Genomic DNA, 22,793 nt, shown 5'->3' with positions numbered 1-22,793 from the left:
TACACTGCACTCGTAGGTCGAAATAAGATACACAATCTGAGCTACTCAAATTGCATATCTTATTTTGATCTAATTTCAAAATAGCTTATTTCAAAATTTGGCGTTGTCTACACAACGCCAAATTTTGAAATAAATCACTATTCCCTTAACTCTCGTGGACAGCGGAATAGTGAGCCCATGATTTTGAAATCTATTTTGAAATAACAGGATGGTTCAAAAGATGCGGAATAGCTATTTCGGGATACTTCCAGTATCCCAAAATAGTGCCGCAGTCTAGAGATACCCTTAGTGAGCTGTTTCATTGTACTACTTTGGAGGGATTATATCTAGGGATGGTAAATTCAATCTCTTTGATTTCATCCCTTGCATCTTGGATGACAATTAATAAAGAAAATTTTGCTTTTGAACTGGGGTCACTAAGCCAGCTGTGACATACCATACAAAACAGTTGGGCGTTAAATAGCAACTGTTTTCAGTCATGACCAACTTGTGTGTCATTTTAGCCAGTCACCCAGTGATCAAACATTTTTTTATTAGCACTGGTGACTCACCTTATTCAGTCTGCATTTTATATTATATCTTAGCTATGTTTATCATGTATTAAATTTTCTTGAATAGAAACCAGTCATGTTTGGTCTATCCACATGTGTTACTATAACCTGGAGTGCATTCTTAGAACCTGACAAAAAATGTGATACGTCATAGCTAATTAGGACAAAAAACCAGTTCAACACTTCCCCTTCTCCCCAGGATTTCTAGTCATTTTCCCATTCTTTTATTTACAGAATGGATTTAACAGAGGTTGGCACAATCCATATGTAGAGAAAGGTGAGAAGGAGAAGATTAAAGTGTTTGTGACCATGTAGGATCAGTTCATCTGATCTGTTAAAGCTACCCTTAGTCACTCTGGAAGCACAAAGCAATCACAAAGTTACTTGATTAGTGAGCTACAGGCTGATTCCGTATGAAGAAGGGGGATCTCTAGGTGGTGTAGAGAGGCCTTAGAAACTTCTACTCTCACCCTTTCTTTTGACCCAGGTGTGTCTAGGAAATCCCTGTCTGTCTTGTCCCTACCTGTTGGGATGGATAGGCCGTCAGAGTACAATACAGCAGTCCTGAGGCTGCTGTAAATTTTCACTAGGGGGAATGGCTTTATGTTGATCATCTCTGGGTTTAGGGGATAGACTTTCCAACACGTCTTCTTCAGGGCTTCATATTTTAGCATTAATGTTCAGAGAAGCATTTGGTCAGTCATTAATATATGAATGAGAAAATCATTAGTTTGACAGTAAAACAACTGAGGTGCCCAATAATTTTAAAAATTTAAGTGGAATCTCTTCTATTCTGCTCACATTAAGACACAAGGATTCTGATATGGATACTAGTGTCACAGATACAAATGATTATTTCTGGTTTAGGATTCCCAGTGTTAAATCCAGGCTTTGTAAATTACTTCCAGGGAAGATTGTAACCACATGATATTAAATATGAAGAAATGTGTCTCATGTTCAGAGATTCAGGGATTTAACAATATGAGCCATATTAAAGCTGTTTTAACTTCAAGAATAACTCTTTAGGGCTGGATCAATCACCAATTACTCCAGTACAGCTGTAAGGTGTGCAGTGCGTTGGGGGGGGAGGGATGGAGCCACGCATGTGTCACCCACTTGCTGCCCGGGGCGCAGGAATGGCTCAAGCCGGCCCTGCAAAGAGAATGACTCAGGTTTGAGAACCTCTCTCTCATCCTTTGCAGTGAAGGCTGATGCAAAAAAGCCATTTAACTTCTCTACAATGGCCTTGTCTTCCTTGTGTGTTCTTTTAGCATCTCAATCATCCAGTGGCCCCCTATTGGCAAACTTTCTGCTTCTAATGCAAAAGTAATAGGGAATTCTAGAACAGAACAACTAAATGTGGCAGCACAACTGAAAGATTTTTATGTCATCCAACCCCCCCCTCCCCCATATATACAATCACCTAAGTATTCCCACACAGCTCCCATCCCTAGCATTTTACCTCGAATTATCCAGGATATCTGCTAACACTTTACTATGGAAAACACAATACAATAATCCATATGACTATTTTGAGTCAGCACAACTTTGATTCTATTTTATTTCTGGATTTTAAATTGACTGCACAGACTTACTTTTGATGTGAAGGAGATATTACTCACTGGAAATCTAACCAGACAATATTTTAAGGAAAAATATAATATGGTCTACACCAGCAGGTGGGGTGATTAGACAAAACTCTCATTTTAATGCAGTAATGTTCTAAGGAGCCCACAGTGTGTTTATAATTGACAGTACTGTTGGTAACAACAGAATGCAGTTGGATTTGCAGAGGGCAGCTCCAAAATACCCATACTGTATTAAGGCATTCAGATATCAAAGTAAATACAATTTCAGGGTGGCAGTTGGAAGGTGGAGAGGGCTACAGTTCCATTAGCTCTGTGGTTCAACTAATTCTTTTTAAGGATGTGAATGAAGGTCCAGGTAGACCCTGGTGGCATCTGGGTTTACTAAAACCAATAGTACTACTTGTACTGTAAGTTTTGCAAAACAACCTTTTCTCTTATGTTAAGCTACCATTTTTCAAGGATATTTCATATGTAAAAATCCATGTATTTCTAACTCAGTGGAAGCCTGTGCTATGCACATAATAACAACATCAATTTTGAAAATAATTTTTGGTTTGTTTCTAAGACTAACAAGGTGGAGGGAGGAAGACTGAAATTGTACAGTCCAGAATTAATTTTAACGAAGCCAAATAATACTTCAGTAAACAGGCTTCCCAATTCTGACTTAAATCTAAACCTCATTATTTTTCAAATCATCTCTGACTTTGGCAAAAGAAGCATCCCAAGTGATAATTTCAAGCACTTTTCACTAAGGTAAAGCATAAGCACTTGGTTCGAAAAAGAGAATAATTAATACACTATAAATGAATTTTTACTGATTATCAATAGTGAAGAAGAAACAAGAAACAGCTGGTGACAAAAACCCTAAAAATGCTGATAATTTTGGATGGGAATTAGTGCAAGTTGGCTCAGAAAGGAGGCAGCAAAGGGATTCTTGGGTTTGTTTAGTTATTTATGCAAGTGCTAAATTCTGAAAATTAGATCAGTAGAAAGATCCTGAATTTGATGATAATATTGCATCTAATTTATTATGGAGAGGTGACAGCCAGCCTCCACTACTCAGTTAGCTTTCCTATAGCTTTGTATTGGAAAACTGATTTAGTTTAACAATTGACAGATTTCTTTTGAAAGCAAAGGAGAATATTTCCTCAAAGTTTTTCTTTAAAATAATGATCTGATTTTTTTTAACTCAAAACTCATTCTAAAGCTATCCTAATTTGAAAGTTTGACTGGTGTAATTGTTCTTTCCCTTTGGCTCAGCTTTCATTACTCTTTCAGATTTTCCAGATAATAAAAGCTACTTGAAATCCTATGTCAGCAATATCTGAAGACAATACACTGTAATTAAGAAAGCTTAGTGATAGCTTTGGCCCAAATCTGCTAATCTCAAACAAATTCTTTCCAGTAACCAAGCAACACACCTACATCATAATCATCCAGGAACCCACCCCTCCAATCAGCCCTGGTATCAACTCTGTCCACACATTTACACAAGCGATTTCATCACTGGACCTAACCACATCAGCCACTACATCAGGGGCTCATTTAACTGCACTTCCACTAATGTGATCTATGCCAATAAATGCCAGCAATGCCCCACTGCCATGTATATTGGCCAAACTGGACAGACCCAATAGGAAAGAATTAATGGACACAATCAGATATCCGAAAAGGCAACACACAGAAACCTGTTGGAAAACAGTTTATCCTGCTGGGACACTCGTTAATGGACCTCAAAGTCAAGTATTGTTTCAGGCCAATTCCACAAGCCAAAGTCATAACTTTACTTTGTTTACAAGTTTGATTCTTATCAGAGAAGAATGAATAAAGCAATGGGCTGGCTCACAAATTATCTTCCACATCCTAATGACTTAATCGACCAACCAAACAATGGGTGCTTAGAGAGGTGAAAATTGTTCTTATGTGCCCCTTGTAATTTGAACAATCCAATTCACTATTCTCCCCGCCTTTCTTTATTTATTCTTGGAGCTGGACTTCTAATACTCCAGTCATCTGAAGAAGTGAGTTGTACTCATGAAAGCTCATGATACCATCTATATATTTTGTTAGTCTTTAAGATGATGCTAGACTATTTGTTGTTTTTTAAGTTTTTCCAGTTACAGACTAACTCGGCTACACCTCTGAAACTAGTATCACTGGGAATTATGGCCCCATCAATATCAGGGAATGTTTTTGCCACAACCTTAAGTGGAAGTGCAACCAGACATTTTAAAGTGTATTAAGTTAAACAGCTGTGGACACTTTTAGTGTGCAGTAAGGGTGTCAACTGTGGATGTTAGTACAAAAATAGCTAGTATGAAGTAAATGCACGCCCTGGTTTACTGGGCAATAACTTTCCTGTGTAGACAAGCCTTAACTCCAACGACAAATCCAGGTTAATAATATTTATCTAACTTTATAAAATGCATTAACTTCTACATATATAAAAATACTATGTCAATGCAAGGCATTTTATTAGCCACCATGTCAAAATGAGGTGACTAATACACAAACTGAGTCAGTGATTTAGCAAGGGAGGTCTTATTCTGAGTAAGACAGACACAAGTTCCAGAGCCAAGATACTTGGATTCCAACCTTGGGCCTGATACTTGCTACATTTTTGTAGCACTTTTCACCAGCATAAAAATTGTAAAACTAAGTAATTAATAAAGAGAGATTCTCACCCCACAATTCAAGACAGCATCTCAAATAAGGAAGGCCCGTACCTATGTGCTCATCTTTAGGCACATGCTTAAGTACTTTCCTTAAAAAAGGGCCAAATGTTGAATGATAAGTCCAATTAACTATAAGAATTAGTATTTAAATTGTTCAAAATTTCAGAACATTTTCAAATAAAAGACAACATGATGGTTCACTTTGGGTATTTGTGCAAATGTTTATTTATGTTCCTCTATTGGCTATATATAACCCAACTATATCACAAAACTGAAAACATATGTAGAACTCACTAGCCTGAGGCAAGCTTCCTGTTCTGTCTTCTTTTTACTCAATGTACGTACAGAGTTTAGACATGACAGTGATAATCATTTATACACCCTGAAAATTTGAGTCTGGAACCAGTGCTTGGACTTTGTCCCGATCCAGATGGCTAGAAGCACATGGGATCCAAAGCTTGTGTTTGATACAGCAGACAGGTAACCTCCCAGGCTATGTCTCTACTGTGCTGGTTTTGCACAAGAAATATGCAAATGAGGCTAAGCGTAGAATATCCCCAAGCCTCATTTGCATAATTAATGAGCAGCCGCTTTTTGTGCAAGAGGCTTTTGTGCAAAAAGGAGCTGTCTGCACAGCTCCTTCTTGCGCAAAACCTCCCTCTTGCACAAGAGCCGTTTCTGAAAAAAAATGCAGAAGAACAGCTCTTGCACAAAAGGGGGGTTTTGCACAAGAAGGAGCCGTGTAGACAGCTCCTTTTTGTGAAAAAGCCTCTTGCGCAGAGTGGCCGCTCATTAATGAGCAAATGAGGCTTGGAGATATTCCACACTCAGCCTCATTTGCACATTTCTTGCGCAAAACTAGCACAGTGTAGACATAGCCCCACAAAGGTAAGCATCCTCAGCCACAGCTGTAGCAGACAGCACAATCTTTAAACAAAAGTATAAACTCATTTCCACCCTCTGCATTCATGCTAACAAATTATCTGTTTTCCAGAGTTATTACTCTGCCATTTTTAAACTAAACCTTTCCTTCTTTCTCTCCCTCTCCTACCCAATGACTGCCTATCACTAAGCAATAGTATGTACAATGTTTAGGGGTTATCATCAAAACTATGTGATAATATGCTTTAAAAGAAAGATGCTTGCTTCAGGTCTTTAGGCTTTTTGCAGACGGTCATCTTGTTTTCTTCATCGAGCCAGAAGGCAGCTTCACTGCAGAACCAGGTAAGCAGGGAGATCCGGGGTTGGGAGGGAGGTATCTGGGCCCCATTGCTGAGTGTGTGAAGGGTTGCCAGGTGTCAGGTATTTTTGCCTCCTGGCAGGGAAAAAAACCCAGAAAATATCGGACATTTTAGGTGTCCGGTATTTTCTGAATTTTTTTTTTTTTACCGGACAGGAGGCAAAAATATGGGTCTGTCTGGGTCAATACCAGACACCTAGCAAACCTAGGGAGGGGTTTAACTTCCCACATTGCATTAACACTGAGGATAACATTTTTCATGCACTGTAACAGTGTCTGCAGCAGAATCACCACAAGTCCTAAGAGCACTCAAATCGGGGTCTCTCACAAGGGCTGCCTTTTAGTAAAAACAAGTAAAGCCCTCAGGGTATGTCTATACTAGCTCAGTAGTTCGAGCTAGGTAGGCAAATGAGGGCAACCGGAGTTGCAAATGAAGCCCAGGATTTAAAAATCCCGGGCTTCATTTTCATCTTCCCGGGCGCCGCCATTTTAAAATCCCCCCTTAATCCGAATGCCATGCCCGCGGCTACACGCAGCATGGAGTAGGTAGTTCGAATTAGGATCTCTAATTCAAACTACCGGTACACCTCGTTCCACGAATTAGATCCTAATTCAAACTACCTACTCCGTGCCACGTGTAGCTGCGGGCACAGAGTTCGGACTAAGGGGGATTTAAAAATGGCGGCGCCCGTGAAGATGTAAATGAAGCCCGGGACATTTAAATCCCGGGCTTCATTTGCAACTCCGGTTGCCCTCATTTGCCTTCCTTGCTCGAACTACCGAGCTAGTGTAGACATACCCTCACATGTAGACATACCCTCACATGTGCTAAACTACCACATTCTTTATCTCCACTTTCTCTCAAGAGCGACATGGGATTTTATATTGCGTGCAACTAGTAAAGAAATTAAAGTTCTCAAACCATAAAAAATATTCCAGATGCAGAAACAATAAGTCTGCTGCATTTATCTGCAAATGCTTGATAAGGCTCTGGCTTTCCAGATATGGGATTCATCCGTTCTTTCTTGGAGTACTTGGCTTCAAACTGGGGACGTATTTCTTCCTAAAAAAAACAGATGAGCAATTTTATGTGCAATATAGTTAGGCAAGCTTAAACTTTAGATCATTTTTTTCATAAAATTATTTCTAGCACAACATCAGTGACGTTAAGAGCCAGGCATAAATATTGTAAAAGGTTGGCTGTTGGGAAATCTGCAGGTCTTAAGAAGAAAACAGATCACTGTGAGAAAAAGGCATCTAACTTCACAGAATTACATTCATAAAATTTAACAAACTCCCTAGTCAATTACCATCATAAACAAGAGTGTTTAAAAATGTGTATCTGTAAACAATATTGTTTCAAAGATGACACCAGGAAATTCTCTATGATTCTGTCAGCAGATGGTAGAAATTCAGCAAAGCAGGAATAAAATTTCACTTGGTCCTTTTCCAGGCTCACTTCTAAATAAAACTGCTTGCTAGATATTTGTGTACTTGCACAATTTTAGCACCATAAAAACCATAAGAACGGCCATACTGGGTCAGACCAAAGGTCCATCCAGCCCAGTATCCTGTCTGCCGACAGTGGCCAATGCCAGGTGCCCCAGAGGGAGTGAACCGAACAGGTAATGACCAAGCGATCTCTCTCCTGCTATCCATTTCCACCCTCTGACAAACAGAGGGTAGGGACACCATTCCTTATCCATCCTGGCTAATAGCCGTTAATGGACTTAACCTCCATTAATTTATCCAGTTCTCTTCTAAACCCTGTTATAGTCCTAGCCTTCACAACCTCCTCAGGCAAGGAGTTCCACAGGTTGACTGTGAGCTGTGTGAAGGAGAACTTCCTTTTATTTGTTTTAAACCATTTGAGGCCACTCTCACTGTGACAGACCTGCTTTCATTAGTGAGTGACTGGTACGCTCCAGCAGATCCAGGACTTCACTGACTGGTCTGAATGCATGTGGGCACTATCAGTGAAGCACTTCACTGCACTGGAGTCAGTTTTAGGTTTATTACCAGCTCTTTTATACCCTGGGATTCCACAGGGATTCTCCACTTGGCCGAGAGCAGCCATTTGTGTTTTTCACTTATTTCCTCCCTCCCCAGCTTATCAGCAGAGAAGCAAGTGCAGCATTGTGTGGCCTCTTCCCAAAGAGAGAAATGCTGTCCCTAGGCTGATGTCTTGTTCTGCATTGGGATAATCTACAGTGGCAGAGGAAAGAATTCTTTCCCACAGACTACAAAATAGCAGTCAAGCCCTAGTGGCCACTACTGCAGCCTGACGACCATTGTAGCCCTCCTACAGTGGAAATGAACCCCTTGCAGGGGAAAGGAATAGATCCCTCTTCCATTCTCTCACTGTGCCCACAAAAAAATCCTGCATGCCAGGAAGAAAGGAAACCCGAGCAGCAATACTCCAAGCCATGCAGGGGTTCTAGATTCACTTAGCAGGTCCAAAGCATCCTGTCCTTTCCCTGGTTGTGAACGCTCCTGGTGCTATTGCTATCAGAGCCTTCCATGCCTGTGTGACAGGAGGGCTGCAGAAGGGAGACTGTAGCTATTTTTCACTTCTTCTCCTCGTGTATTTTCCTCCATTGGGTTTTGAGTGAATCTAGCCACTTGACTGCAACCCTTTTGGGCAATAATACTATTACCCAATCAGCGTCTGAATAGCCATGTAGCTAAAGTGTAGCCTTATGCAATATAATAAGCATAAGTGTACCTTGCTGGTCCTCCATTCTGACTAGCAGAAAGGAGCAGCTTAGTGCTGTTGGTAAAGATGCATCAAGCAAGCTGTTCACATTGTTATTAATGTTAAGGCAGGAACAGACCAGAAGGGTCCTTGTGACTCACTGAGGCCATCCATTAACCCTTAGGATTGTTTTCTTCTTTAATTTAAGAGTGTAAGAATATTTTGTGTATTATGGAAGCATTTATAAGAGTAAGAGTTACATTAATCTTAGAATATTTTGTACTGGATCTGTTTTTATGAAAGTAACTATGTCATTTTTATTAGTGTGAGGGAAGAATGTGTGTGTCTGAAAAGAGATTTGTCTGAAGGCCAGCCCCACATCCAGCTGGTCAGAGGAGGGGCTGGAGATTTGAGGATGCAAAGGAATTCTTGAATGTGTCCATAGTATTTGGTGATAGATGAGGGGTAGATTGGTGACTCTGAAATTAGAAGCAAGCACTCCCAACAGGTGAAGATAACAAATCCCATCAAAACCAGGGTGGGGCAACACCCAGAAAAGCTGTCAAAAGACTGATATTAAACAACAATGAAAACCATCTCCAGATAAACACTTGTTGCAAAGTGGTGATTACAACATGATGCAGCAAAATCCATGAATCGGCATGAGAAGGGATTTCTATAAAAGATGGGTGTCTTGCATGGTTGTTTGGGTTCCATCCTACCAAGATCTGGAGCATTGGTCTGGACTGACAGAGCCCGGCTCCCTTCTTGCACTCAGCCTAAATGGCCACTAAATTGACATGAACAACAGACTGGAAACTATAACAACATTGGTAGGACTTGTGAGTGGGTGAGGCTGTGAATGCATATGCTTTTTACTTCGTATTCTTAACAAACATGGTATATTGCCTTTTCTCCTAAAAAGATTCCATGTGCTTTTTATAAGCATGACAACTGTACATAATGGTGTTACACATACTGTGATGTTAAAACAATGAGCTGCCAGACTGTTGGAAGCCGTGACAAGAATTTTGAGCTTCCCCACTCAGTATTCTTAACAGTTATTTAAAGCAACTCCTAGAAGCTGATCTTGAAGTTCATGGTTGACGTAGAGTTAGTTAAGGGAAACAGGGAGGTTAAACTTTTGCTTTTTTAAATCTGAATTTCTTTTTAGCCAAGTAATTGGTTAAAAAATTAAATAATGATTTATAAATTATTAGTGATAGTTCCACCACAACGGAGGCCAAATTCTGCTCAAACCTAGAAGCATAAACCCAGACAATGCCCAATCACTTCAGTGATGCTAGTTTGTATTTACAGTGTGAAAAATAAGAGGACAATTTAGCCCGCAGCGAGTTTCTTCACAGTTGTAGATGATTCATATTGGGAGAAAATGCTCATTTTTGCCTAAAGATAAATTATGTTTATTTTTCAGCTTCTGATCTGAGATAGAAACTGGTAATAAAACTAAAAGGAAAAACTGGTTGCTGATTTTTAACCATACTTTTATATGCAAGATTAAATAAGTAAATTATCTGTACAAACCTCTTCTTCTTCCCAGTCTATCAAGTCCCAATCATAAGCAATCACTGCTCGTCGCCTTTTCCAAAATTCCAGAAAAACAGTTGCTGGAGCAAATAGAAAAAAGAAATTACAGGATCATTTTCAAATGAAGAAAATTTGTTAACTAGAAGCATTATTGTTGAATGAAGCTGATACATTATTTTCACATGTTTATATAAATGGACTTATTTGAACAGCAAATCTTTCAGATGATCAAAACTGCATTCACAAGGTATTGCTTTCTACTTTGGCTTGTGTCAGACATGACTGAAGCTTTGGAGATTTCATTTAGTGCTAATTGAACATGTTTAATTTGCAACCAAATGAGCTGCAGCTTGAAAAGAATAAAAAGGTTCCTGTGAGTCATCTTAGCTAAATTAGATAGGCCAATGACAAAGACAAAGGTTTCTTGGGGACAATGTAGATAAAAAAAAAGTAGCTTGTCTTATCACACGATTATTTAAAATATACAGGATTCTGTATCCAGAGGAAGCAAACAAGTTTCTAATCAGATTCTAGTGCACATGTAATTTAATATAGAACTGCTGAGGACACTGGAACTGGAGCCTTGCCTTTCTAATCTAAGGCATTGCCTTTAACATACAGGAACACATATTTCTGGCACTGATAAATGGATTAATTTTTTAATGAAACAATTATAACTCACTGGAGTATAGCATGAGTATAGTCTCATTGCACTACAATAAGCAGAAAAGTGGTTGTTTGCGCCACAGTGGTTTATATCGGCAAGAAAGATCAATAAATGTTCAGCCAATTGATCATAATTAGGGTTCTACCAAATTCACGACCATGAAAAACATACCATGGACTGTGAAATTTGGCCTCCCCACCATGAAATCTGGCCTTTCATGTACTTTTTTCTGTACTATAGTGATTTCATGGGGGAGACCAGAGAGCAGCAGCTGTTGGCTGGGCACCCAGCTCTGAAGGCAGGACCCTGCCAGAAGTACCATAGCATACCATGCCACACATACTATGGGTACGTCTACACTAGCTCGTTAATTTGAGCTAGGTAGGCAAATGAGGCGACCGGAGTTGCAAATGAAGTCCGGAATTTAAATATCCCGGGCTTTATTTGCATGTTCCTGTCCGGTCGCCATTTTGAAATTTCACTAGCCCAAACTCACTGCCGCGAGGCTACACGCGGAAGTGAAATGTTAATTCGAACTAAGTTTTTAGTTCGAATTAACTGTTACCCCCACTACATCATAGGTAAACATAACAAAATTCATTGTGCATATGGCTGATCTGTGGCAGGGATGTGGCTGAGGGGTTCAGAGTGTGGGAGGATACCCAGGGTTGGGGGGGATGAGGGCTCTGGTTAAGGGTGCAGGCTCTGGAATGGGGCTGGGATGAAGGGGTTTGGAGTGCAGGGCAGGAGGTTGGGTAGGGGTGCAGGGTCTGAGCAGGAGTTAGGGTGCAGGTGAGGGGCTCAGAAGTGTGGGGTCTAGGAGGAACCTAGGATGGTGGAGCAGGCTCAGGGCTGTTGCTGTGGGCTGGGGTGCAAGGTCTGGAAGTGAGTGCAGGAGGTGGCTCAAGGCTGGGGCTCTGGATTGGGGTGTAGGGCGCTTACCTGGGAGAGTTCCTATTTGGTGGCGAGAACAGATGACTTTGCCCCGCCCCATGCTCACCTGGAGGCATCCCTCCCCGCAGGTCCCACTGGCCATGATTCCCAAGTTGCTGCTGTGGCTGGGGGGAGAGATGCATTCCACCGGCCTCAGCTGGGCTCTACTCCAGCAGTGGCAGCTCTGTGCGTGGCAGTGTTGAGTTAAGTGGGGTTCTTAGACAGCTGTGTGGCCATGCAGCTTAGAGGGATGCCTGGTGCTAGTCTTATCAGAGCTAACACAGGTATGTTTCGTTAAGATGGGAACTATGCTCTAGCTCAAAATGTAGAGATACCTTTAGAGACCTCCCCCCATTGGCAAGTTCTCCTGGGCACTGAACGTTGGACTTCATTTGGCTTAGACATTTTTAAAAGCATGCCTCCTTAGGACAGGACCACTATCACACAAGACCTTGTCTCCAACTGGAGACCAATTAACAGAAAATTCCTTCAGTTTACCAAAGAAAGACTGTTACTAAGCCTTTGAACACAGCAATTTGACAAAGATTATCTCGGGCCTATAATCTTCCAGGGTACATGTATATCAGTTTCATTTTTTTTCCCTCGAGAGGTCAGTTACAATACATCAGTTATCCTCACTAGTTAGCCAGTACTTCGCTTAGGAAGGGCAAAAACACAGCAAATGAAATGGAGCAGCTTATGGAAAGTATAGTCCCTGGTACAAAGTGTACTACTTTGCACAACTGTAGCACCTAAAGCCCCCCATGAAGATTGAGATCCCATCGTGTTAGTTGAATAAACACTGGGTCAGACCATCCTTGTCCTGAAGAGTAAAAGTTCTCAGAGCATCTGACAATTGGAATTGTCCTATGGTGTGAAACAAAGCCTGATAAAACCAGGACCAAATCATAACTCCAGATCCAAACACCCCAGAATTTTGGGGATCTACATTTTCAGTTTGCTGCTGTCTTTATAATGGTCAAATCAAAATCTCAGATCTAGCTATCCCTAGATTCATATCTTGGTTTAAAGACTCAGGTCCATCTTTCATTCCTGGTAGTGCAACTACATTTAAGACTGACTGTCTGCTTATTGGTGTCCTGTATTAATTTGAGAGATCCATGGTATTCATAGGGTTGCCAGGTGTCCGGTTTTGAACTGGACAGTCCAGTATTTGAGCTCTCTGTTCTGGAAACAAATTGAGAAAATATAAATATCCGGTATTTTCTAAATAAGATGAAATGTAGATTGTGGTGTAATGTCAAGTGTGTCTGGTATTTTTGTTGAAATCATCTGGCAACCCTAGGTATTCATAATCTACTTGTGTATATCTGGCTAGAGTCAAGACTTCATTCAAAACTGTTGTACACCTAAAGGCACAGCTGTTGTATTTTAAATTGATAACCAAAGACTGAACTATGTATCTGACTGTAAAACTATCACCTGAAATGTGAAAGTTTTAGGTAGGAATTTTTGAAGGGAACGAGAGGCACAAATCCCCTAGGCTGCTTCAAAAATCCCAGCCTTAACTGAGTGCCACCCATTTAACTAACCCCAAACATTATGGAAAAAAATGAGATAGATACTAGGCTTCAGAATCCTGGAGCAAGAGCGACTAATGGGGCTGCCAAAATAAATAGCCCAAAGGAAATAGATACTACAAGTGCAGTTCTCTATCCTGGTCACAGCAGATTAATCATCAACGTGGAGACATCGTTTAGTTCTTTTAATTTACATATAAAAATGAAGTACCCAGTCCTTAGGCTCTGGGAACATTTCCAAAAGTTAAAAATATGCTTACATAAAAAGTTAAAACAGCTGCTTCTTTTCACCTCAAAATTACCCCATAACCAACTAGAAATAAAGTCAAAAGTATCTAATATCTCAGGTCCCCCCACAAATGCCTGCCCTTAATATGCTTCTTCCTCTTTAAATGCCTGGATAAATAAATGGGGCTTGCAGTATGGGTTGAAAGTCAGATTTGGCCTATTTGGGGTATGTTTCAAAAATTGTTAAGGAGACATGTTAGATAGAGGGATTGTGTTCAGAAATCTCCCTATACACATGTGATAATCTTTTAGAGTCGTTTCAGGAAGGGCCAATTCAATTATATAACGGAGTGCATTTTAACCTCTTCTCTACCAGTCAAGAGATTGCACCTCTATGTAGTGTGGCAATCTGAATGGGGTGCTCCAAATGAAAACAGAGCTCTGAGTGCAGATGTAGAGTTCTCAGAGGAAGGCAAATCAGTTGTGCACTGTGAAAGCATTCTTTGAACTTATTTACTGCAGTGTTTGCTCTTGAACTATTGATCTGTGAATGATGGGCATAAGAAAAAAAGCAGCCAGAAGGGGCAAAGCTAGGGACATACCTCCTTATAGTCTGCAGTGAAGAGCTACAAGAAGATTATTAAAGATTCAAGGATACCAAGGCCAGAAGAGACTGCTGATTGGCTGAGCCTTGGTAGGGGGAGGGGCTTTATAAGGCAGTGGGCAAGCAACCAAGGAGCTTGCTAACAGGTGAGTGCTAACAGAGTTTTGAGAGGGAGTTCTCCAGGTAGAGAAGAAGCAGATACAGGACTCTTGAGGGAAGTGTGTTTTGTTATTGGGGCTTTCTTGCTGTGTGCTGAGCTTGTGTTTGTGAGTGAGGGTTGGTGTGTGTTCTTTTGTTTATTTATTTTCCCCTGTGTTTGAGAGTGAGGCTTTCCCCCCCCCCCCCACCTCCCCTCTGCCCTCCCCCTCCCCTTGATGGAGTTTGTGCTGTGACTGGCTGTGATTGGCAGGTGGAAACTGTTGGCTTCTAATTAAAGTTTGAATTCTAGAAGCCTCTGCTGATTGGCTGAGCCTTGGTAGGGGGAGGAGCTTTATAAGGCAGTGCGCAAGCAACCAAGGAGCTTGCGAACAGGTGAGTGCTAACAGAGTTTTGAGAGGGAGTTGGGAAGGGGGGAGGGAAGGGCGGGAGGTTCTCTTGCCTTTATTTTTAAATCCCTTTTCCAGGACAGCAGCGATGGTTGGTGATGGGTCTGCGTGTGCCATGTTTGTCTTCCTCCCGGAAGAAAGACCGGATTTCATCTGCACCAAGTGCAAGCTGGTCAACATTTTGGAAGAAAAAATTAGAGGACTGGAGGCCCAAGTGTCGACCCTACGCTTGATCAGAGAAGATGAAGACTTCCTCGATAGAATGCAGCATTTAATCCTTCAAGCACAGCAGGCAGAAGAGCCAGAGAGGGCAGTACGTGACCAAGAAGAGAACTGGCAGCATGTAACTTCTAGAAGGGGAAAAAGGCCAGCACGGGAATCCCCCGATGCTATAGAGGTAAGCAATCGCTTTCAAGCTCTCTCCACGGGCTCTGCAGTGCTGAAAGCTCTGGAAGGGACCTCACAAGGAAGAAACCAGAAGGCAACACCATCTACTGGAAGGCATGGAATGCATAGTCCTACGGATGGGGGTTCCACGGCCACCACCCCCAAAAGAAACGACGGGTGGTGGTGGTCGGGGACTCCCTCCTAAGAGGGACTGAGCCATCCCTCTGCCGTCCGGACCTGGAATCTCGAGAGATGTGCTGCTTACGGGGAGCTCGCATTCAGGATGTCACTGAGAGGCTTACCAAGCTGATCAAACCTTCAGATCGCTACCCCTTCCTGCTTCTCCACGTGGGAACTAATGATACGGCCAAGAATGATCTTGAGCGTGTTCCTAGCACTACATAACCCGCAGTAAGGAGGATCCAAGAATTTGGAGCGCAAGTGGTATTCTCCTCCATCCTCCCTGCTGAAGGGAAAGGACTGGGCAGGGATCGTCGAATTGAGGACGTAAATGCGTGGTTGCACAGATGGTGTTGCAGAGAGGGTTTTGGTTTCTTCGACCATGGGACTCTGTTCCGGGTGCAAGGATTGTTAGAAAGAGATGGGACCCACCTAACAGAGAGGAAGGAGCATCTTCACGGGCAGGCTTGCAAACCTAGTGAGGAGGGCTTTAAACTAGGTACGTAGGGGGACGGTGACCAAAACCCTGAGGGGAGTGGGAAAGTCGGATACCGGGAAGAAATGCAGAGAGGAAGGAGCAAGAAAGGAGGACCCATGTTTCGAATGGAGAAGATAGGACGATCAACTGGTTACCTGAAGTGTTTGTACACTAATGCAAGAAGCCTGAGCAACAAACAGAAAGAACTGGAGGCCCTGGCCCAGACCAAGAAATATGATTTAATTGGGATAACAGAGACTTGGTGGGATGACTCACATGACTGGAGCGCAGTCATGGAAGGGTATAGACTGTTCAGGAACAACAGGCAGGGGAGAAAAGGAGGAGGAGTTGCACTATATGTAAGAGCACTACGATTGCTCTGAACTCCAGTATAAAGAGGGAGAAAAACCTGTTGAGAGTCTATGGGTTAAGTTTAAAGGAGCAAACAACAGCATTGATGTTGTGGTTGGTGTTTGATACAGGCCACCGAATCAGGTGGATGAGGTAGTTGAGGCTTTCTTTGGACAACTGAGCGAAGCTTCCAGATCGCAGGCCCTGGTTCTCGCGGGGGACTTTAATCACCCTGACATCTGCTGGGAAACCTATATGGCAGTACACAGGCAATCTAGGAAGTTTTTGGAGAATGTTGGGGATAACTTCTTGACACAGGTGCTGAAGGATCCAACCTTCTGCTCACAAACAGGGAGGAACTAATAGGGGAAGTGGAGGCGGGTGACAACCTGGGAAGCAGTGATCATGAGATGGTAGATTTCAGGATCCTGACCAAAGAAAGAAAAGAGAGTAGTAAAATACACACCTCGGACTTCAAAAAAGCAGATTTTGACTCCCTCCGAGATCTGATGGGCAGAATCCCCTGGGATGTTAACATGAAGGGGAAAGGAGTCCTGGACATCTGGCAGTATTTTAAAGAAGCCTTATTGAAGGCACAGAAAGAAACCATCCTGACGCGTAGCAAGAGAGGCAAACATGGTAGGAGACTGGACTGGCTTACAGGGGAAATCCTTGGTGAACTTAAGCACAAAAAGGAAGCTTACAAAAAGAGTGGAAACTTGGACAAATGACCAGGGAGAAGTTTAAAGGTATAGCTCAAGAATGCCGGGGGGTTATCAGGAAGGCGAAAGCGCAAATGGAATTGCGACTGGCTAAGGATGTGCAGGATAATAAGAGAGGTTTCTACAGGCATGTTAACAAGAAGGTGATCAGAGAGGGTGTGCGGCCCCTAATGGATGAAGGAGGTAACCTAGTTACAGAAGATGTGGGGAAAGCTGAAGTACTCAATGCTTTCTTTGCCTCTGTATTCACGGACAAGGTCGGACTTCTGCGCCAACTGACGCAAGCTGGGATGAATATGGACAGCCCATGCTGGGTAAAGAACAGGTTAGGAACTATTTACAAAAGCTAAACATACATAAATCCATGGGTCCGACTTAGTGCATCCGAGGGTACTGAGGGAGTTGGCAAATGTCATTGTGGAGCCTTTGGCTATTATCTTTGAAAAGTCGTGGAGATCGAGAGAAATCCCGGATGACTGGAAAAAGGCAAATGTAGTGCCCATCTTCAAAAAAGGGAAGAAGGATGATCCAGGGAACTATAGGCCGGTCAGTCTTACCTTGGTTCCTGGAAAAATCATGGAAGAGATCCTTAAGGAATCCATATTGAGGAACTTGGATGAGAGGAAAGTGATTAGGAATAGTCAGCATGGATTCACAAAGGGCAAGTCGTGCCTGACCAATCTGATTAGCTTCTGTGATGAGGTAACTGGCTCTGTGGACATGGGAAAGTCAGTGGATGTTATATACCTTGACTTTAGCAAGGCTTTTGATACGGTCTCCCACAATATTCTTGCCAGCAAGTTAAGGGATTGTGGATTGGATAAATGGACGGTAAGATGGATAGAAAGATGGCTAAAAGGCCGGGCCCAGCAGGTAGTGATCAATGGCTCGATGTCAGGATGGCAGTCGGTTTCTAGCGGAGTACCCCAAGGTTCGGTTCTAGGACCGGTTTTGTTCAATATCTTAATGATCTGGATGAGGGGATGGATTGCACCCTCAACAAGTTTGCGGATGACACTAAGCTGGGGGGAGAGGTAGATATGCTTAAGGGCAGAGATAGGGTACAGAATGACTTAGACAAATTGGAGGATTGGGCCACAAGAAATCTGATGAGGTTCAACAAGGACAAGTGTAGAGTCCTGCACTTGGGACGGAAGAATCCCAAGCATTCTTACATGCTGGGGACCAACCGGTTAAGTAGTAGTTCTGCAGAGAAGGACCTGGGGGTTACAGTGGATGAGAAGCTAGATATGAGTCAACAGTGTGCCCTTGTAGCCAAGAAGGCTAATGGCATATTAGGTTGCATTAAGAGGAGCATTGCCAGCAGATCCAGAGATGTCATCATTCCCCTCTATTTGGCTTTGGTGAGGCCGCATCTGGAGTATTGTGTCCAGTTCTGGGCCCCCCACTACAAAAAGGATGTGGACGCATTGGAGAGGGTCCAGCGGAGGGCAACCAAAATGATTAGGGGGCTGGAGCATATGACTTATGAGGAGAGGCTGAGGGACTTGGGTCTGTTTAGTCTGCAGAAGCGAAGGGTGAGGGGGGGGATTTGATAGCAGCCTTCAACTTCCTGAAGGGTGGTTCCAAAGAGGATGGAGAGAGGCTGTTCTCAGTAGTGACAGATGGCAGAACAAGGAGCAATGGTCTCAAGTTGTGGTGGGAGAGGTCCAGGTTGGATATTAGGAAAAACTATTTCACTAGGAGGGTGGTGAAGCACTGGAATGGGTTACCTAGGGAAGTAGTGGAGTCTCCATCCCTAGAGGTGTTTAAGTCTCAGCTTGACAAAGCCCTGGCCGGGTTGATTTAGTTGGAATTGGTCCTGCCTAGAGCAGGGGGCTGGACTTGATGACCTTCTGAGGTCTCTTCCAGCTCTATGATTCTATGATTATTTATTTTCTTTTTCTACTATTGTTTTATTAATTTTAAGTAGATTTTATATTTATATATATATATATATATATATATATATATATATATATATATATATATATATATATATATAAAAACTTAGCATATATTGATCATTTGCTACCTAACGTGTGTGTGTGTGTGTGTGTGTGTGTGTGTATATATATATATATATATATATATGGGAATGGTTAAAAGAGAAATCATTTGTATTAGAAACAAATTTTGATTGTTAATTGTGTAAGAAAGAATACAATCAAAGGCCAAAAGAGATGGGGAGCGACAAACATGACTAGAGAGGTGGGGGAAGCAAGGGAAGGTCCATGCATTCAATAGGATCATTCACATACTTCCAGGATAGCATTCCATAGTTCTGTGAATTTTTCTTGGATATAACATGATGTTTCCCCCCAGAAGAGACAAGACCTGAGGAATGACTCTAGAACTCAATGACAACATGTTTCAAAATTCTAGTTTTTTCAACTGATACACAACTATCAAACTGGATACTGCTTATTTGATCCATTTTTAAATTAAAATGTCTAGAAACTGATCATTTAAAAATTTAAATTCTTATCCTTTACCTCCACATTTTCTCTGAACTAGAAAATACTTGATTAGGAAGAGTCAAGCCAATATTCTTCATTTCAGCATCTGAAACAAGGCATTCTGGAGTTCAAAGGGTCTTAGCTCACATCCTACAAATCCATAGAAAAACTTACCCCACACTGCCATGAAAACAGCAAAAAAGACAGTAGCTCCATTGTCAAAAAGGTGAGTTACCTGTAAATGACACCAACAACATGATGCATTCATTATTTGAAGGTTCCATTCACAATTTATTCTGTTTTATTAAAAGATAAAGACAAAAATGATTGGTGCTCATGAAAATCTCCGACTGACTGTCTTGAAGACTAACATCCTCTCTATGAGCCTTACTTTGAATGGTGCTGGACATGAAAGTTATGGTACTCAGCACTGAGTTGGGATCAAGGTCCCAATCAGCTGAACAGATATGTCTTGCATAGATTTATAAGTCCTGGAGTAGGTAGTTCAGACTTTCAGCCTGAGGTAATTTGTTTTGAGAAGTTATGTGCAAAAGATGGTACATAAGTGCTGTTCCAAGTGCTAGGAAAATAATGTTTGTTACTGATAAATGTATCAAGTGCAATTGCACATAAATAAATTCTAAGCACAATTGTAAATTCTAATAAATTCTAACAACCAAATTCATAGTATAAGTGAGTTCCTTGAAGTGAAGGGGCTAAATTTGATACATCACTAGGAATTTTTTATTTAGCCAAGTTTATTAAAGATATTCACAATATACTGAGAAAGGATAAACATTTTCTATGTACATAGTTTAAATGTACCTTGGCATAAACACAGCTGTCTGACAACCTCATGAAGGGACAGTATTTATCACATATAGGACACATTATAATATCTGTAGCTTGGCAGACTTCTTTACTGGAAAAAGAGAAAAGATAAGGGTTGATACTTTCATATACAACTATCATTCTTAAAATGAACCAATGTATTTCTCTGAAGTCACCACTGGTGAATTAAATTTCTCTTATCATACTTCTGTTTGTGATGTCAATATATTCCCATGGTCTTGAGATACATGCATTATGACTGGGTAGATCTCCTCAGCTTCATAAATGAATAATGCCTTTGTCAAGAAAACACGTGTACTTTGAAATCGATAGATGGCATGGCCTTTTGTTTAAAAAGTAAGTAGCAAAATCCCAAAAGGCTAGAAAATATGTTGTAGAGAACAGTCTTGCAGTGGCTGGAAGAATAAACAGGATGAGTTATTAGATCTTTACTATTTCTAAATTGTCCCTGAGCCAAGAGAGGTCTTTGACAGAAGGAGACAGGAATAGGGTGAGTACAGATTGAAGGAAATTTTGTTAATGTCAAAGGACTCTTTCAGGCACTGTTGCAGGCTGACAATCAGTGTGGAGGTGTGGCACCTGCAGAGGAGTTCCAGATGTGACAACCTCAGAAGATCTGGAGCTTTGGGAAGCACAGCTGCTGAGCCACCCTTAAGGAGAATGACATTTTCTCTCTCCTTTGCCTGCCAGTCCGAAAGCCATGGCTCTATTATCTCCATATCACTGTGAGAAGCTAGATTCGGCAGGTCCACTAGTTTTATGGTACATGCACCCAGGGGACCATATAATATCCAGTCCAGGTGCTGGAGTATAAGACAAGGGAGACTTGATGCATTTTCTCCACTAAGTGGTGAAAGTTGGGCACAATCATGCCCTGTGAGTTTGTTGTTTTTGTTAGAGACTTGATAAGGTATGGTGAATGTTAACATAAGAAATGAAACAGAACCAAATCATGCACAACAACCACAGATATTTACAAACAGGGGTAATGTCACTTATAAAAGTGCTCACTATACCTGACTTGGCAGTGGTTCAACGTTGTGACTCCATATAAAAAGACAAACAATCCAATGAAGGCAGCTGGGAAGAGCATTCCTGTGTACCAGCCTAACCAGGCAAAATACAAGCCAATTTTTTCACCAAAATACCGTCTGTTTAAAACACAACAAAGCCAAGTTACCTGTCAGTTTATGTTGGTGTCATTTAGTATTGTTTGCTTACTGAAAAACTAGATTTAAGTTATACTGGAGGGGAGAAATTGGGGCTAAGATTTTCTAAAACAGGAGCTGAAATCTACACTTAGGTACATGTCTCACCCTCAATAATGCTGCACTGACAACAACTTCCATAGAGGACAGCAGTGGTGGATTTTAAACTTTTTAGAAAGTGTGGTAGTTGACTGTATGTCAAGGTTGGGAAGATGGGATCCATACAGAGACCAGCAGAAGTGGTGCTGAGGGACGAGACTCCAGTAAGAAAGATGACACTGGCTTTTCTCACTGAAGCTGCAGCAGTCGGCATCAAGCCAGACCGGGCTGGCTCCGGGAGTTAGCACCTCCTCTAGTTCAGGAGTTTCAACCTAGCCTTCCTACCCTTTGTCCTAGGTTTGAAGTCTCTGCAAATCTGGCACTGCTCCTTCACATGTGCTTCCCCTAAGTACTTCTGGCAACTATTGCACAGGTTGCTCACTGGCACACATTTGGAGCAGAAAGCACATGGCTTGAAATCCTGAGCCTGGCACATACGTTGGCCCTGTGAATGGTAAGAGTCCCAAATGGGGAAAACAACAAGTCCAATCTTTTATATAATACATCTAAAACTTACTATCCTAACACTGACAAATAGACTATCTATCGATCTATCTATCGCCACACACCCCATGTTCACCAAGGCTGAGAGAAAGAACTGTTCTGGTATACTATAGTGTTCCAATGACCATCACAGGTGGTAAAAAAAGAACTGAGGGAGATTAGGGCAGCTCTTCCCTTTATTCCTAAATACTGTGGCACCTGGCAGTAAGGGGAGCTTGAACCAGACAACAGGCACCATTTCCAATGGTCGGGTGCTAGATGCATTGACAGCACGAGTGGAATGACATGTGCAATCACTCAAATTCTTCTTTCTCCCAGAGAAGAATTAATGAATCAGAGAACCCTCTTCTACCTCACTTTCATTTTGTTTTGTTTTAAACTTCTCTTACCAGAGTGTCTAGAAAATTTCATCTCACAATTCCAAAATGGCATGAAAGCGTGCCAGGCTCTGATCATGATGTTGGATGCTTTATAAATCACTAAATAATTACAATAATCATAACCAAGAGGCTCTGATATCGCTAGGGAAGTCTGTTCTACAGCCTTCGCTAAGGGCCAGTTAGCTTTTTGTTGAGGCGGTAGAGGCTTTAGTCACTAAGTTCTCAGGTTCAGTTCTGTCTGCGGACAACCCAGGTCTGTTGGTGTTACATAATGATAATGAACAGTTTAAAAAAAATTCTCCAGATTCATTTTAAGGAATGAAGGAACGTAATCACCCTGAACTTCAGAACTTTAGG

The 22,793-nt window shown here is 41.7% G+C and overlaps 1 protein-coding gene across 4 annotated transcripts in view; it reads right to left on the bottom strand.

Annotated features, from left to right (window-relative positions):
- Positions 1-22,793, bottom strand: part of ANO4 (anoctamin 4) — a 326,447-nt gene that overhangs the window by 44,725 nt on the left and 258,929 nt on the right. For all 4 annotated transcript variants that reach the window (XM_075934238.1, XM_075934244.1, XM_075934250.1 and 1 more), the window contains 5 exons: positions 21,262-21,396; positions 20,219-20,315; positions 19,568-19,628; positions 10,296-10,378; positions 6,978-7,118 (listed from right to left, as the gene is read on the bottom strand). In XM_075934238.1, the coding sequence (XP_075790353.1) occupies positions 6,978-7,118; positions 10,296-10,378; positions 19,568-19,628; positions 20,219-20,315; positions 21,262-21,396 (517 nt within the window). The remainder of the gene's footprint in view (positions 1-6,977; positions 7,119-10,295; positions 10,379-19,567; positions 19,629-20,218; positions 20,316-21,261; positions 21,397-22,793) is intronic.

This window comes from Pelodiscus sinensis, chromosome 1 (genome assembly GCF_049634645.1).
Source record: "Pelodiscus sinensis isolate JC-2024 chromosome 1, ASM4963464v1, whole genome shotgun sequence".
Taxonomy (NCBI): Eukaryota; Metazoa; Chordata; order Testudines; family Trionychidae; genus Pelodiscus; species Pelodiscus sinensis.
The sequence above is the reverse complement of the archived record's forward strand: the minus strand, read 5'-3'. Positions and strand labels throughout refer to the sequence as shown.